This window comes from Choloepus didactylus, chromosome 8 (genome assembly GCF_015220235.1).
Source record: "Choloepus didactylus isolate mChoDid1 chromosome 8, mChoDid1.pri, whole genome shotgun sequence".
NCBI lineage: Eukaryota > Metazoa > Chordata > Mammalia > Pilosa > Megalonychidae > Choloepus > Choloepus didactylus.
The window spans coordinates 105214643-105233066 of NC_051314.1; the positions used below are offsets into that span (position 1 = coordinate 105214643).

The 18424-nt window shown below is 39.1% G+C and overlaps 1 protein-coding gene across 5 annotated transcripts in view; it reads right to left on the reverse strand.

The window, feature by feature from the left end:
- PPFIBP1 (PPFIA binding protein 1) overlaps nucleotides 1-18424 on the reverse strand; it is a 207306-nt gene that overhangs the window by 43665 nt on the left and 145217 nt on the right. For all 5 annotated transcript variants that reach the window (XM_037845742.1, XM_037845740.1, XM_037845741.1 and 2 more), the window contains one exon: nucleotides 15708-15913. In XM_037845742.1, coding sequence (XP_037701670.1) covers nucleotides 15708-15913 — 206 coding nt within the window. The remainder of the gene's footprint in view (nucleotides 1-15707; nucleotides 15914-18424) is intronic.

An 18424-nucleotide genomic window follows, 5' to 3' on the forward strand; every position in this document is an offset into this window, starting at 1 on the left:
TATAAAGTCCTTAGCACATAATTAGAAATATATTTATTATAAACTCTTGTTGAGTTTATTTGACTTCTGAGGCATTTAAGACCGACCTGTTACTTTACTCAAAATCCTCAACGTGCCTTTAAAATAATCCTTTCAATTTTAGCTCATGATGCACCACCTTACTGACTGCATTCAATATGAATGAAAGTTTAAGTCAAATTTGGAATCAACTAGGGCCTTCGATAGCACAGTTCATACACCGTATACGGCATCTACCTAACATTGGATGTAGAAGATGGACACATCAGGGAGGGTCAGGGAGGGAGATCCAGTTGGACTATAACATTGATAACTTGATAAATAAGGAACTTATGATGCTCCTAGATTTTCCTGGAATGATTGGGAAAAAATATCTACAATGCTTTATTCTTCACAGAATTATAGAATCCTATAGCAAATCTAAAACCACATCTGAGAGTTTAAAGAGCCTGAACTCACCTGTCAGGTGCCACAGGTAATGTTCAAGCACCAGCTATTTTAGCCTTCACCATCTAAGAGGGAACTCTTCCTTTTATACTAATTTCTTTTTCATTAGCAAATATTACAAACACTTAAGCAAGTGTAAAGAAAAATATGGTAATCACCCATGCACCTACACCAAGATTATAATAAATATTAACATTTTTCGCTCTGTGCTCCCATTTGTTTATATTTTTTATTACAGAGTATTCCAAATATATTTAAAAGTAGAAAGACTAGTATGATGAAACCCTGTATGCCCATCACCCAGTTTCAGTAGTTATTATTTCATGGTAAGTGTGGGCCCTTTGTCCAATATTTTTTCTTAAAAGTATCACATTATTTTTTCCTTTGATTTTCTTGGTCCTCTTGGTTTGCATAAGTCTACAGCTGTCTTCCCTCTTTCCCCAACTTTTACTTTGCTTTGTTCTTCTTTGCTGAGGTCTGTTGTCCTCTCTAAATACAAAACAAGCATACAGGCACCAATTTGCCACAATTATACTTATTCATTTTGAAACTCAGAAATTCATGTTGAATAAAACACTCCCAAATGAGAATGGTGAGTAGCTACATTAAAATGCGGAAAATACACAAAAATATACTCCTCACTCCCACATGCATTCCAGCCAGCTAATATACTTAACATTTTAAAAAGCAGTTTTACAACATAACTTCTGCAGTCAGTTTGTTCAAACACTACAATTACATGGAACTTTGAATAGGAAGTGAGATATGGTAGGTTTGTATAGATTAGAGTGAAATAGCAACACATCCAAAAATAATTTGGGCAGAGAATAAAAATATACATGCAGGGCCCCCCTGAGGAGCTGGGGAAAATGCGGAAGTGTTGGACTTCCTCACCTGGATTGTTGCTGATGTTCTCACAACATTGAGGACTGATGGCTTGGTATGCCAAGCCCTCTGTCTTGGGGCCTGCCCTTATGAAGCTCGTTACTGCAAAGGAGAGGCTAAACCTGCTTATAATTGTGCCTAAGAGTCTCCCCTTGAGTGCCTCTTTTTTGCTCAGATGTGGTCTTCTCTCTCTATCTAGCTAACCCACCTCGGGAGGTAAACTCACTGCCCTCCCCACTATGTGGGACCAGACTCCCAGGGATGGAAATCTCCCTGGCAATGTGGGATATGACTCCCAGGGATGAGTTCGAACCTGGCATTGTAGGATTGAGAACACCTTCTTGACCAAAAGGGGGATGCGAGATGAAACAAAATGAAGCTTGGGTGGCGGAGAGATTTCAAATGGAGTTGAGAGGTCACTTGGGTGGACATTCTTATGCACTATATAGATAACCCTCTTTAGGTTTTAATGTATTGGAATAGCTAGAAGTAAACACCTGAAACCATCAAACTCTAACCCAGTAACCTTGACTCTTGAAGACGAGTGTATAACAATGTAGCTTACAAGGGGTGACAGTGTGATTGTGAAAACCTTGTAGATCACACTCCCTTTATCCAGTATATGATGAATGACTGTCAAAATGGGGACAAAAACTAAATGAAAAATAGGATGGGATGGGGGGGTGATTTGGGTGTTCTTTTTTACTTTTATTTTTTATTTCTATTCTGATTCTTTCTGGTGTAAGGAAAATGTTCAAAAATAGATTGGGGTGATGAATGCACAACTATAAGATGGTACTGTGAACAGTTGATCATACATCATGGATGACTGTATGGTATGTGAATATATCTCAATAAAACTGAATTTAATTTTAAAAAAATCAATAGGCAAAAAAAAAAAAAAGTACTTTTAAACTCTGTCCAATAGTCTTCATTTCATGATTCTTTTTAAAAATTCAGTATCAAGAAAGGAAAAGAAAGGCGCAGACCTCTACAGCTCCTTTAATTAAATAAAATCTCCACCTATCAAAAGCAATAGTTAATGCTAGGGTCTTTCACAACCTAGCCCATTATTACATCCCTAACACTACACAAACATATACTTCATGCTCGCTCTCCACTAGTGTGGGAAACCGAGTCTTCCCATGTTGCCTGAGCCGTATCTAGGGTGGTGGCTTGGAATGCTAAGCCGCAGGCCTGCATGGAACGCCATGCAGGCACGCCCTGTAAAGATATGTGTCTTGTGACTATGATGACAACGTTTACCATTGTCCTAAACCTAGATTGTTCCTTCTGATATGCAACAGGATGTAAACATAGGTATCTGGTGGGCTCTCCTGTGCCTGAGGACATTTAGCATATACTCCCTTATCTTCTGAAATAAATAGCTGGAGCAAAGGTGCATTATTGTCCACTTAGCACGAGATGCAGTGGGCCCCCTGCTCCCTTAATTCTTAACTTTGCGTCTGTGTCTCATTCCTGCGCCGCCCTGTCAGCAACACACTAGACCCTGTACTACAAGAAGAAATTGAGGCAAGACTTGGACCCTTTAGCCACGAATGTCACAGTCAAATTTCCTTTGGGTTAAACATCAAATAAAACATCTCACACCGCTATTGTCCAAATAGTCAAAGAATACAATATCAACAACACTGGAAATCAAGCCACCAGGCAGAGGCATGTGTTTTGCTCTTTGCTCCCGTCCTCTTGTCCAGTGTGATGGAATGAGGGAAGTGAGTCTTCTTTCCCCTGCTGTAGATAATGACCTCTGAGCAATACAAGCTGGCATTTGGCCATTCCTTCTGACTGGTCAGTGCTGTTTGTGTACTGAATAGCACCTTTGACTCTGGGTCAAAAATCTTGCAAACAGTCCACTTATTTTTCACATCTAAATTTTCTACTGCTGCTCAAAAGAGGAAATACCTCCCAAGACAGCAAGGACAACTCTTCAGCAAGCCCTCTATTTATTCCAAAGTCTCATCATTATCTCTGTTCTAAAAGAAAAACAAAACAAAAAGGAAAAAAATACTTCCACACACTTCATCATACCCAAGAAGCCCAACAAAGACCCTCTTCTAGAAAAGACATCAGGAGAGTGCTGTGGGAAGATGGCAGAGTACAAAGTTCCGGAATCAGTCCCTCCACCAAAGTTACTATGTAACTGGCAGGAACTGTCTGAATCAACTATTTTGAAATTCCAGGGTATAGGGGAACACTGTACAGCATCCAGGGAGAAGCAGGAGGAAAAGGCTGAGGAACTGCAAGAAATACTGGTGAGTTTCACCCTCCCTGCTGCAACCACCATCACCCTTCCTCCAGCCTCGTGGCAGGCAGCAGTGGGGACTGGAGCTCCAGTTCCTGGCACAGCTTGCTGGTGCCAGTATGGTTCATAAGACTTAGTCCTCCAAACTCTGGGGATGTGCAGTCTGATCACAGATTTATACCTTTGAACAGCTACTTCAGATAACTGGGAGCCAGATTCTAGGGCAGCCATTGTTCAGGCCCCTCTCAAAAATACGTGGCAAGAGGAATCTGAAAGATAGTAACTTCCTCAAAAGAGTTAAAGGGCTGCATTAACTGGGCAAGCGCTGAATCAAGAAAACTCAACTCCAAAAGTCATAGAAGCTCCTGGTGTTCTTGCCAACCCCTGTCATCCTCCAACACAACACAGGGTAGAGCAAGCTTGCACTCCCACTGTAGGTCCTTGGTCCTCTTCCAGAGGAAGCAGAGTATGAGCACATACTGGAGTGCATATATATCAGTGCCAAACTATAGGGTGGAAGTCTGAGAGACTACACTGGGAAAATGTCTCTGGCTTGTGCTCTCAGAGTTTGTCCAGAGGGCAGAGAAGCAGCTTGCAGACAACTGTGATTGTGTGAGAAACGATTAAGTGGAAACGTCTTGTGACAAAGGACTGCTGTTCTGGTTTGCTAATGCTGCCGGGATGCAAAACACCAGAAATGGATTGGCTTTTATAAAGGGGGTTTATTTGGTTATACAGTTACAGTCTTAAGCCCATAAAGTGTTCAAGGTAAAACATCAATCGGGTACCTTCACTGGAGGATGGCCAATGGCATCTGGAAAACCTCTGTTACCTGGGAAGGCATATGGCTGGTGTCTGCTCCAAAGTTCTGGTTTCAAAATGGCTTTCTCCCATGACATTCCTCTCTAGGCTGCAGTTCCTCAAAAATGCCACTGTTAGTTGCTCTTGGAGTGTCTGTCCTCTCTTAGCTTCTCCAGAGCAAGAGTCTGTTTTCAACGGCTGTCTTCGAAATGTGTCTCATCTGCAGCTACTCCCTCAGCTTCTTTGCATTCTTCAAAGTGTCCCTCTTGGCTGTAGCAAGCTTGCTTCTTCTGCCTGAGCTTATATAGCGCTCCAGTAAACTCATCAAGGCCCATGCTGAATGGGCGGAGCAACACCTCCATGGAAATTATCCAATCAGAGTCATCACCCACAGTTGGGTGGGATGCATATCCATGTAAATACTCAAAGAATTACAATCTAATCAACACTGATACGTTTGCCCACACAATATTGCATCAAAGATAATGGCATTTGGGGGGACATAATACATCCAAACCAGCCCAACTACCTATATTAAATCACTCAAGAAAGCAACCAGAAGGGGGAGGAGGTCTTTTCAAAGGAAGTAGAAGGGGCATTCACTGAAATTTCTGTGAACTATAAATGGGGAATTCCTAAAGCCTCTAGCAAGTCCAAGCCCAGGAAAAGAAGCAGACTCCAGGGCTTGGGCTTCATACGGGCTCACATAAGACAGAAAAGACCCTGAACTTCCCATTTGCCTCATGCTGAACATTTTGAGAGGACAGCAAAACTCTGAAGGAGACCACTAGCCAAAGCAGAGCCAATTTGAAAGGAGCATTTTGCTTTGGTATGTTTGTTTTGATTATCTCCTGGCATCTAAGAAAATCTCTGTCATACCACTAACTGGAAACAAACTTAAGGAACAGACAGCTCAAGAACTAAATTCTGGCATTAACACTTGAAAATATTAAAATGCACAGTGTGCAACAAAAGATTACAAGAAAAAGAAACAAGAAATGATGGACCACCCAGAGAAACAAGATAATTCCAGAAACCATCAACAAAGAAGACCAGACTTTGGCCTTACTGATCAGAGATTTAAAAAACAACAACAACAGCAACAACAAAAACCTCAATATGCTCAAGGAGATAAAGGAAAACAGAGAGAAAGAATTAAGGACATGAATGCATGAAATGGGAATCTCTCCAGAGGAATTCTGGAGTTGAGGAACACAATAACTGGAATGAAAAATTCTGTAGACAGTTTCAACAGCAGATTGGATGTGTAGAAGAAAGAATTAATGATCTTGAAGACAACTGAAATTGTTCAAGCTAGGAGGCAGAAAGAACAAAAGAAGAAAAACCAAACAGAGCCTAAGAGACCTGTGGGACACCTTCAAGAGTAGCAAGATAAACATTATGGAAGTCCCAGAAGGAGAAGAAAGAGAGAAAGGGGCAGAAGGAATAGTCACAGAAATACTGGCAGACAACTTCCCAAATTTAACAAAAGACATTAATACACACATTGAAGAATCCCAACAAACCCCAAACAGGGCACAGTCAAAGAGAACTATGCATGGACACATTGTAATTAAATTGCCCAATGCCAAGGAAAAGAAGAGAGTTCTGAAAGCTGCAAGAGAAAAGCAACACATTATGTCCAAGGGAATCCCAATAAGACTGAATGCCTATCTCTCATCAGAAACCATGGAGTCAAGAAGGCAGTGGTACAAAATATTTAAAGTGAAAAAAGAAAACAATTGCCAATCAAGAATATGATGTCCAGCAAGACATTCTTTCAAAAATGAGGAAGAGATTAAGGCAGTACCAGATAAACAAAAACTAAGGAACTCCATCACCACTAGACCTCGCCTACAAGCAGTGCTAAAGGGAGTTCTTCAGACTGAAAGGAAAGGACACTAGACAGTGGATCAAAGGGCATCAAGAAATAAAGACTAAAGGCCTTTAGAAAAGGTAACCATATGGGTAATCATAAAGGGCAGTACTAGTGTACTGTATTCTTTGGTATGTAACTCCACTTCTTACTTCTTATAGCTGGTAAAATGCAAATGTATAAGAAGCATGCTAAATTGGTGGTTTTGGACATACCATGTACAAAGATATAATTTGTAACAAGTACAAAAAAGGTGGGAGATGGAGGGTATATAAACAGTGTAAATGTATGCTATCAAAAATAAGACAGTATCAAATAAAATATGATTGTTATAGATTTAGGATGTTAAATTTTAAGTTCATGGTAGCAACAAAGAAAATAAATGAAAAGCATGTGCAGAAAGAAATGAGAAGGTACTCAAAATGGTACAATACAAAAAAACAAACAAACAAATAAACATGGAAGTGGGCATTAAGAGAAGAACTGGGGATCAAAAAAGGTATAAGACTTACAAAGAAGAGTAGTAAACTGGTAAAAGAAAGTAACACATTATCATCAGTGACTTTAAATGTAAATGGATTAAACTCTCCAGTCAAAATGCAGAGACTGGCAGAATGGATAAAAAAAATATTACCCAACTATATGCTATTTACAAGTGACTCACCTTAAATTCAAATACATAAGTAGAGTTAAAGTGAAGGGATGGAAAAAATATACCATGAACATAGTAACCAAAAGAGAGTTGGGGTAGGTATATTAATATCAGATAAAACAGACTAAGTATAATTGTTACAAAGGACAAAGAGGTCATTATATACTGATAAAAGGGTCAATTCAACAAGGTTCTCTGGGGGTGACTCTTAGACACAATTATAAATAGGCTTAGCTTCTTCTTTGCAGTAACAAGCTTCATAAGGCAAGCCCCAAGACTGAGGGCTTGGCCTTCTAAATCGGTAATGGGACCATTTCTTAAAAATCATTGTCTGATATATCCCAGGTTTGGTCCTCCTCACTGATGGCTTCCAATGCTTTAACTTCTCCTCTACCTGGGCCATCACATCCTGTTTCTTTATATGTCTTGTAACTTTTTGTTGAAACATGGACATTTTGATATTTTAAACTGTTATCAGTGGAATTTAGACTCTGAGTGTTCTAGTTTGCTAATGCTGCCAGAATACAAAACACCAGAAATGGAACAGCTTTTATAAAGGGGGTTTATTTGGCTACAAAGTTATAGTCTTAAGGCCATAAAGTGTCCAAGGTAAGTCATCAACAATCAGGTACCCTCACTGGAGGATGGCCAGTGGTGTCTGGAAAACCTCTGTTAGCTGGGAAGGCACGTGGCTGGCATCTGCTCCAAAGTTCTGGTTTCAAAATGGCTTTCTCCCAGGACATTCCTCTCTAGGCTGCAGTTCCTCAAAAATGCCACTCTTAGTTGCTCTTGGAGTGTTTGTCCTTTCTTAGCTTCTCTGGAACAAGAGTCTGCTTTCAACAGCTGTCTTCAAAATGTGTCTTATCTGCAGCTACTCTCTCAGCTTCTGTGTGTTCTTTAAAGTGTCCCTCCTTCTGTCTGAGCTTATAGAGCTTATAGAGTGCTCCAGTAAACTCAGCAAGGCCCATGCTGAATGGGTGGGGCCACACCTCCATGGAAATACTCAAAGACAATCTAATCAACACTGATAAGTCTGCCCACACAATACTGCATCAAAGATAATGCAATTTTGGGGGACATACTACATTCAAACCAGCACATTCCACCCCTTGGACCCCAAAATGACATGATCTTTCCATATACAAAATACATTCATCCCACAACAATATCACAGAAACTTAAATCATTTCAGTAACAATAGTTAAGTACAAGATCCCAGCAAAATCAGTTATAGGCATGGTCTGTCCAAAAGCATAATTCCCCTCTAGCTATGGACCTGTGAAATTTAGAACAAGTTATACACTTCCAATATACAAAGGAGGGACAGTCATAGTGTAAACATTCCCACTGACATAAGGAAAAACTGAAAGGAAAACAGGGCTAATAGGACCAAAATGGTTCCTAAAACCCGCAGGACAAACTCCATTAGATTTCAAAGTCTGAGAGTCATTTACAGAATAACGTTGCATCCTTGGGGCTTGAGAGAGTGGTAGTCTAACCCTTCCTAAGGTCCTTTTCAGCAGCCCGTTCCTTCCAAATGCTGGGGTGAGTTCTCCAACATATCTACACATTGGGGAGACCACCTTCTCGGCCCCACCCTCCTCAAACATCAGGGCAGCACCCGGATTCCCTTCCATCTTTGGAGCACACACCCAACCCCTTCAGAACACTGGGGTGGCAGCCAGACTCTCCCCAATTCCCAGGGATTGTGCTCCACTCTCTTTGGGGCCTGGGGTGGCAAAACTCTTCCGGAGCATCGAGGTGGAAGGCCCACCCTCAACCTCCAGGACAAACTCACCCTTTCCATGCGTGTGGGCCACTCTGCTCTCCCAGCCCAAGGCCTCTTGACTCCAGACCTCAACCTCCATGGCTCTGTCTTTGAAGAAATTTTTCCTTCAGTTTGTTCCTTGTCTGACCCCTCCAGTCCCGACCGGCAGCGGCTCTGTCTATAATGACCTCACAAAAATTCTGTTGGCTTTGCATGAAGCACACAGGGGTCAAAACCATCAGACAACAGGACTTTCCACAAATCCTTTCTGGATAACTCCATTTCCAATCTTGGCTGGTACTGAAATGCAGTCGGGTTCCATGTTTGGTTAAATCTTCACGTGGGGCTGTAACTTCTGGGATTATATCCCCTAGAAGCCTGTAATTTTCCAAACCATCAGCTTCTGGTTTCTTTGAACCCAAGAGTTCAGTTCTAAGTTTATCTCTCTCTGCTCGCATTTTACTATAAACTGCAAGGAAAACCAGGGTACATCATCCGCATGTAGTCTGGAGAGCTCCTCAGCTAAGTATTCCAGGTTGTTGCTTTCAAATTCTTCCTGCCATGTGACACCAGGACTCAATTTTGCCAAATTCTCTGCCACTTTAAAACAAGGATGGCCTCTCTTCCAGTTTGCAACAACACATTCTTCATTTCTGTTTAAAGCCTTGTCAGAAGTATCTTTAGAGTCCATATTTCCACAAACAGTCTCTTCAAAGCGGTTTAGGCCTTTTCTATCAAGCTCCTCACATGTTTGGTATTTGCAAACTCAGCAGCAAAAGCACCCCACTTTCGGTACCAAAATCTGTTCCAGTTTGCTAATGCTGCCAGAATGCAAAACACCAGAAATGGATTGGCTTTTATAAAGGGGGTTTATTTGGTTACACAGTTACAGTCTTAAGCCCATAAAGTGTCCAAGGTAAGTCATCAACAATCCAGTACCTTCACTGGAGGATGGCCAATGGCATCCAGAAAACCCCTGTTAGCTGGGAAGTCATGTGGCCGGTGTCTGCTCCAAAGTTCTGATTTCAAAATGGCTTTCTCCCAGGACATTCCTCTCTAGGCTGTAGCTCCTCTTCAAAATGTCACTCTCAGTTGCTCTTGGGGCATTTGTCCTCTCTTAGCTTCTTAGGAGCAAAAGACTAATTTCAAAGGCCATCTCCAAAATGTCTCTGTAGGCTGCAGCTCCTCTCTCAGCTCCTGTGCATTCTTCAAAGTGTCCCTCCTGGCTGTAGCAAGCTCACTCCTTCTGTCTAAGCTTATACAGTGCTCTAGTAAACCAATCAAGGCTCACACTGAATGTGTGGGGCCACACCTCCATGGAAATTATCTAATCAGAGTTATCACCTACAGTTGGATGGGTCGCATCTCCATGGAAACACTCAAAGAATTACAATCTAATCAATACCAATACTTCTGCCCACACAAGATTGCATCAAACATAATGGTGTTTTGGGGGACATAATACATTCAAAATGGCACAATAAGGATACGGAAAAGGAGGTCCCAGTACCTCTAGAAGCTAAGCCCCAGCTCCTATTCTAGTAGCATGTGCATTCATTCATCCATCGTCCATTCATTCATTCAATTTTGATTGAAAACCAACAATGACAGGCAGGTTCTTCAAGGACACAGATATAGCAAAAGTATCTTTTCTTCTACTTTGGGAACGATAATGTGAATTCAAGAAATAACACTCTTCCTGTGGTTCTTGCCACTTATTCTTCCCTAGCTCTCAAAAAAGAACAAAGAAATCTCTTTCAATTCAATCCTGACAAATTCAGGAGCCTGGGTTCCATAAAAAGTGCATCTATCATTTAGCACTCTGCACCGACTTCTCTCAAGTGGGAAATCTGCTGATTTGGTGATTTGTTTTCTTGTACCTGTGGAAACTTTTCATGGAAGTCTGCCAAAAGCCTAAGGGGGAAAACTGTTTTAATTTTAGCCAGGATGTCTCAGTGAGGTGTTGCATAACTCAGATAACTTTGGTCACATATGGGACACAATCTTAAGATATGCATTGTTTGCCAAGGCCTGAAAAAACATTCCCTGGAGACACACATGAAAAGAGAAGCTAGTCAGAGAACAGCAGGGATCAGGGATGACGGCACTGGAATGGTCTCTGTGGCTGAAAGGCGGGGACTCGGGGAGAACAGCCAGCAGCTCTGCAGAGAACATGCCCCATGTCTGAACTCTAAATTAGGAGTATTTCACATTTTTACAGACATTTTTAAAATTAAAAATTAAATATTTACATTTTAAAAAATTTTTAATGTATATTTGAATTAATATTATCTAATTTTTAATGTAGAAATAAATATGGAAATAAATCATTAGATTGATTTAACAGGTCAGAAACCAGCCAAGAATACCTCATTTCCCCATTTTTACTTATCTCATAGGTTATGACGTCTGCTTTAGAGTTATTACCATTACTATTTTTACTCACTTTGGTGAAAGCTGTATTTTTGTAATGTCTGATACTTTGGGTTTGCTTCATAATTAAAATTGCTAAATAATCAGACATTTCTGGGATTTTATTATCTGATTCCCTCTTAGATGTGGATCAAGGTCATAAACCTCAGCTTCATCTACTGGAAAAAGCATTATAAGAATGTTCTAGGACAACTCACCAAGTTAGATCTAAAGTAAACAAAACTACTTGCTTGGCTCAAACATCTAGACATATTTTTCTATTTGCTCTCTTAAACTTTGGAGCTTGATAAGACACATAATTCCCCATCCTTTATATTTGTGTTAAAACATGTTAACATTTCACAATCAAAACACAGAATTCTGCCTTAGTAACTGAACAAACATGATATATTCAATATTTTTGCTTTTTACCACAGGAGAAACACTTCAGAATCTTAAAAGAAACTTGCTCATTTTTAGTTATAAGCTAAGCTATAAGCTATAGCTACACTATTAAAACAAAGCCATTCTTATAGATTGACTGTCCCTTTAATGTAATAGGCTACTAACATTACCATGTTCTCTTCTCCTACCTAGCTTCTGACAAAATGAAACGAATAAGGAGGCAACAGAAATTAGTAGTGTAGGAATAATGTACATCCCACAGGACACTAGTGAACCCCCCCAGGCTGACCAAAATAATAAATAGAATGCTTTGGCAGCAAGTGCCTGGTTGCATTTATGAGAAGATCAGTATCAACCTTAAGTACACAGACTCGAGCCTGCTATCATTAAACATGAATGAAACCAATTATATAACTGCTATCAACAAGTTTTTCTAAAATATTACGGAAGCTTCTCCACAGTCTGCGATGTCTCTGAACTCTTTTGTTGTAAGAAGTAAACTATGGTGAGTAATTTGTAACCTAACACCTCTTATAACTGCACCGACCCTCTCTTTCCCTCATTTCAAAGGGAACCCGTTCAAAATTTTCCCACAATCGACACCTCAGTATTACCTTTTGGAATAGCTATCCACCATGCTCTTTGGTAAGCACCTAACATACTAAACTGAGGGTCACAATCCTGTGTGACCATCATCGCCATTTTATAGATGAGGAAACTGAGATAGAAAGCTTATGAGACTTTCTCAAAATCACATCAGCTTCTAAGAGTTAGGACCAACATCAAAATCCAGGGTCTCCAGAGTCTGCATTTGTATTCTCCAAAATACAACCCTGTCTTCTTTATCATTCCTCTGCTTTTCTACACCAGACCTCCTGTATTTATTATTTTGGCAATTTCCCCATGTACAATATAATGGGGATATTTGCCAAGATTCTATGTTTCTTCAATTCTAAGATGTCATCCATTTTTGTCACACTATTATTTATTTTAAAGAAGAAAAATCCCAGCTTAATTGTGCACTCATCTCACTTGTAAGATCATAAAACATATCACAATTTCTAAAATATTAAGAGAAGAAATTCAGTTTTATCAGCAAATCATTAAGTTATAAAGCATAAGACTCTCTACTCATTTGACCTTCAATGCTGGCTCAAGTTTCCTTTTGGTTCTAAAGATAGAGCCTAATATGGCAAATATGCTGTGACTATTCATTTCACACCTATACATCTATTACTCCAAACAGCCGTTTCTGCTCTCCTCTTCCTGCTTTGGTTGCCCTTCGCCATCTTTCTTCTTCCATTCTTTGTGTGCTTGGAAAATACACATACAATTTGTAAATGTAGGAGTTGAGATGGGGGAATGGTTAGATGTAAAACAAGTTTAACAAAAATTTGGTATCAGAAAGAATCACCTCTATGGATTGACATCTAGTTTTGTTGTGGTGGTGACTGTTATTCTTAGGATGAAAACTGAATCTTCATAAGTTTTGTACAGTATTTGTCATTTTGTGGATACTTAATTTTAAAATGTTAAATATTAAAATAGGGAACAACCAAAAACAGAAACCAGTAAGCCTTCATCTATCTGAGGGATAAATTTAATGCAACAAAAAACTTCACTTCATTTGAATGTGCTTCCCTTTATCATTCATGGGATATCATTTATTATGAATATAATTATTGATCCCATACTAAATGCCAGGTATTTTTCTAGGCACAGGGTTACACTGGGGACTTTTTTTTTCAATAAAGGCAAAAATTCCTATTTGTGATGTTTACATTCCAGGTGGAGTGACAGAAAACAAATGATATAAATAAAACAAATACATAGTATGTAAGAAAGTGGTTAAGTAGTAAGAAAAAAGTAAAGCAGGGAGATGGTAATACAAAGAATGAATGTGGAAATTTTAGCTAGCGTAGTCAGGGAAAGTCACTAAAAACACAACTTTTGAGTACGAGAGTACTAACTCACATACTAGAAGAATGTGAGGGAGCTAGCCATAGAGATATCCAGAGAAAGAGCTAGTCCAGGCAGAGGGAACAGCCAGTGCAAAGGCCCTGAGGCCAGTTTTCCCAACATGTTTGAGAATCAGTAAGGAAGCGACTATGTCTAAAGTAGAGTGAAAGATGGGAGGTGTAATGATAGATGAGGTCAGAAAGATAATGGGGGAACAAATCCTAAAAGGCATTGTCATTCATGGTAGTACTCTGGCTTTTATTCTGAATGAGATGGGAAGCCACTGATGGCCTCTGAAAAAGGAATGACATGATCTAACTTATTTATGTTCAGGTATCATCATCGTAACTTTTTATCTTTTCCAGAAATACTTTTATGGAATAGACTGAACACATGTTAATGGGAATGTCTTGGACACACGTCAAAAAAAATTCAACCAGTTAGCACTAAAAGCTATGGCTGCCATTGGTGGCCTCTGGTTGTGGGCTAGAAGGATGTTCCTAAACCAACAGTAAATCCGTTTGCCAGTACAAATTGAATGGTCAAAAAAAACATGGAGTAAAGAAGTGGTAAGATAGGAAGTAGAGGCAAGGGAAGAATGCTAGAAAACCTAATTTCAGAGCATGAGACAATCCCCAAAGACACCAACAAATGTGGACACTTAAATCTAGAGGAGAAACTTGCAGAGCAAACACAAAGTATAATAAAGGGGTACCATGTATTGAAAAGTAAAATATCTTCAATCATCAAGGTTATATACCGGTACTACCACTAAAAGATGAATTGTACTATTTGCATTCAGAATCGGAGAGGTAAATTGGTGGGAATATACAAACATTCAACTTAGGACTGGTTGGGAACATCAGTATTCATGAAACACATGAAACAACTTTAGCTGTAGAACCTACTAATTTTAATGTTCCCAAAGCAAACAGTTTCCATTTCTGCCACAGATCCAAAAATAGATCCTGATTCTTTCATACAATTTTCATTTGCATTTATAATAAACACAATTAATTCATAAGCATATTAATATATCTTACTGAAATCAAGTAACATTTAAATGCTTACAAAATACCACCTTTTTTACTCCTTTGAATATGTTTTTGTGACAGTCTTTAGATTTTCTGTGTTTAACACATATTAAAACCATGGCATTTACCGTTCTGTTCAGAGAAAGGGCAGCTCGGCCACGTCATAAATTTCTAAGGATGCCTTAGAAAGACGCCTTGTTGTTCAGTGATAAGAACACCATTTAAAGCCCAACTCCCAACTCCATAAATTAACGAGCGCACCAGAATCAGAATGACTGCCACAAACCACTAGATGGCGTTTCATATCAAACACTGCTATAAACCTCTTGCTTTTTGAAGGATCTATTCATTACACTGCCCGTTTAGAATTGCCATGGGGCCCTTAAAGTAAACTTCCCAGTGTTATTGAGAAAGCTTCTATTATGTACAGGGCTCTTTCCCCTACAGAACTATTTGTTTTAAGCCATTTTAGGTCATTCTAGCACAACCCAAAAGCTATTCCATTTTTATGGGCAGAATCAGGTGACCTGCTAACATTCATAAAATGTATACTAATAGCACTTTAAGAAAAATTATCCTTAGAGTCAAAAGGAAATTGGATATGATGGTACTGTGAATAGTTGACTGCATACTGTGGATGATTGTAGGGCAAGTGAATATATCTCAGTAAAACTCTGTTAAAAAAAATACATGGAAACAACCCATGTCCATCAGCAGATAAATGGATAAATAAACACACACACACACTGGAACATTATTCAGTTGTAAAAAGGAATGAAATTCTGTTATGTGCTACAATATGGATGAACCTTAAAAACATTATGATGAGAGATATAAGCAGGAAACTTTGGTAATGGATGGTATGATGGTTGCACCACTTTGTAAATGTAATTAATGTCATTGAATTGTATACTTAAAAATGGTTAAAATGGGAAATTTTGTGTTATATATACACTAACAAAATAAAAAACATGGAAGCACAATTCTAAAAAAAAGTCATTTAAAAGCTTTTATGTTTTAAAATTTCAGTAAAAAAGAAAAGGAAATTGGAATCTCTTAAGGGATAAAATTAAAGCAAACCTGTTGTTATATGTTTTTTTCTTGTTCTAATCAGCTACTCTATGCTCTCAATTTTAGAATAGGCAACAAAAGATTCACAGCACAGATTTTAACATGAAGACATTTACCATTTGACTCTGCAGCCATTCAATCAGTGTTTCTGCTGTTGAATCTGGGATCTGGCATCTCAAGCCTTCTTTCTCCTCTGTTTCCATCATCTCTAACAATCCACGCAGATCTTCCACAAGGTGCAGAGCTCGAAAGCTTCCCATGAATGGGGAAGTGGGAGACTGGCAATCAAAAATCCCATTAGAATACTCCAGGGCCTTAGAACCTAGGTTAAAAGAATCACAGAGACTGTGAGCCAGTGACTGTACACTTCAGATAGTTTGTATGGTGTGTGGATATATCTCAATAAAACTGCATTAAAAAAAAAAATCACAGAGAACAAAATACCAAAATACTAAAGCTGAGGGTGGCAATCAAATCTAGTCACAGGGAGGAACAATCAAAACAAGGAACGACAACAAGAAAGTCATGTTACATGAATTCAATCATGTAAATCTCTTCAAGTCATAGCTACTTGGTGAAAAAATTAAAAACATACAATTGAGGGCAAATATGAATGGCACGATACCTAACAGGGAGGCCAATTGTGTGGTGTAGTAAACAAAAAAAGAGTATGGAATGAGGTGGGCTGGCCCCTCCCTGGAAACCAGTGATAAGGAAGCAGGTCATTTTGGGTGGAGCCATGCATTCCAGAAAATACAGATTTTAAGGATCACAGTCTTTAAATTCTCTGAAAAGAAGCTACACATCCAGATAGAAATTGCACAGCATAATTACAAAGGTAAGAAGCCCAGCTCCCAGCTAAATTACCTGAATTTAATCTCTGAAAAAGTTACTGAGTTACATGTGCACATTTGTATAGGTAAGTATGAGCATGCATATGTAAACATGGTCCCCCACGATTTTCTTTGCAGGCTACCATTAAATGCTTGCTAATGTCAGCTTTTAAAAATAGCTGTATAGCCCCAATACAATCCAGCATAATTTGGGCAGAGAAAAAAAAAGTATTTGCAAAGCCCCCTTGAAGGACTGGGGGAAAATGTGGAAATATTAAACTTCCCTACCTGAGGAATTCCTTATATTCTAGCAAACATTGAGGGCTACTAATTTAGAATGTCGAACCCTCGATCTTGAGGCTTGTCCTTATGAAGCTTGTTACTGCAAAGGAGAGGCTAAGCCTAATTACAATTGTGCCTAAGAGTCACCCCTAGAGAACCTCTTTTGTTGTTCAGATGTGGCCTAAGCCAACTCTGCAGGTAAACTCACTGCCCTCCCCCCTACGTGGGACAAGACTCCCAGGGGTATAAATCTCCCTGGCAATGTGGGACATGATTCCCGGTGATGAATTTGGATCTGGCATCATAGGATTGATAAGGCCTTCTTGACCAAAAGGGGGAAGAGAAATGAAACAAAATAAAGTTTCAGTGGCTGAGAGATTTCAAATAGAGTTGAGAGGACATTCTGGAGGTTATTCCTACGAGTTATATAGATATCCCTCTTTAGTTTTTAGTGTATCAGAATAGCTAGAAGGAAATACTTGAAACTGTTGAACTGCAACCCAGTAGCCTTGATTCTTGAAGACAATTGTATAACTATACAGCTCACACAGTGTGACCACGTGATTGTGAAAACCTTGTGGCTCACGCTCCCTTTATCCAGTGTATGGAGAGATGAGTAGAAAAATGGAGACAAAAATTAAATGAATAATAGAAGGGGATGGAGAGGATGGGATGTTTTGGGTGTCCGTTTTTACTTTAATTTTTATTCTTATACTTCTTTTGGTTGTTGTGGTAATGAAAATGGTCAAAAGCTGATTGTGGTGATGAATACACAACTATATAACAGTACTGTGTACAACTGTACACTATGGGTGATTGTATAGTGTGTGAATATATCACAATAGAATTGAATTAAAAAAAATAACTGCACAACCATTTTTGCTCACTGTTACATATGAGATAATGCATTTTACTACTTAAATTCACACAACTGACCCACATCCCCTTCACAAAGCAATCATATATACCTTTCATCTTTTCTGTTGTTTTTTTTCCTGGTCTGTAAAATATTCATACTACTTTTATACTGCGATGTCAATAACTTTGTTATTTAGGCAATCACCTCATAAGTCTGAGTCAAGAAAGTCATAAGTTCTTCCAATGGATAAGACCTCCAAAGAAGTCTATAAGTTCTCTCCAGTTGGCCATCTGGCTTGGTCAATTCCAACAATGGAGAGAGTTCTCTTTCAGTTAGTTCATTCCACTGATCCTTCCTAATACTAGAACAAAATGACTGGGCCCAAAATTTGCCAAATAATAATAATGGCAACTGTGCTGTGCTATGCACAGTGCTAAATGCTTCACATAATGTCTGAATCAATCATCTCAGCCATCCTGTAAGGCTGAAATGAGAATCCAGAAATACAAAAATTGAGGAGAGTATGTAGGGGGAAGTGGGGGAACTAGACAGCATTAAAAACTAGACAGAATGTCCTGGTCCCCTAGTTCCTAAGAATTAGGATCACTTGAAGAGATTATTAAAAATCCATCTGTCCATGATCCCCGTCCATTCTTAGTCCCCTTCCCAAAACAAGGTGGGCATAGGGGAGAGATGTGTATTTAGAAAAACTTCTCAAACATTTACAATCATTTCTCTTCCCCCTCTTACTTAGTTGGAGAATTACTGATGTTAATTTAAAAGCATACAAACCAAAGTCCTACCCACACAGCTTCTGATTTATTTAGTTTCAGGTGAGGAATCTTTATTACCTCGATAA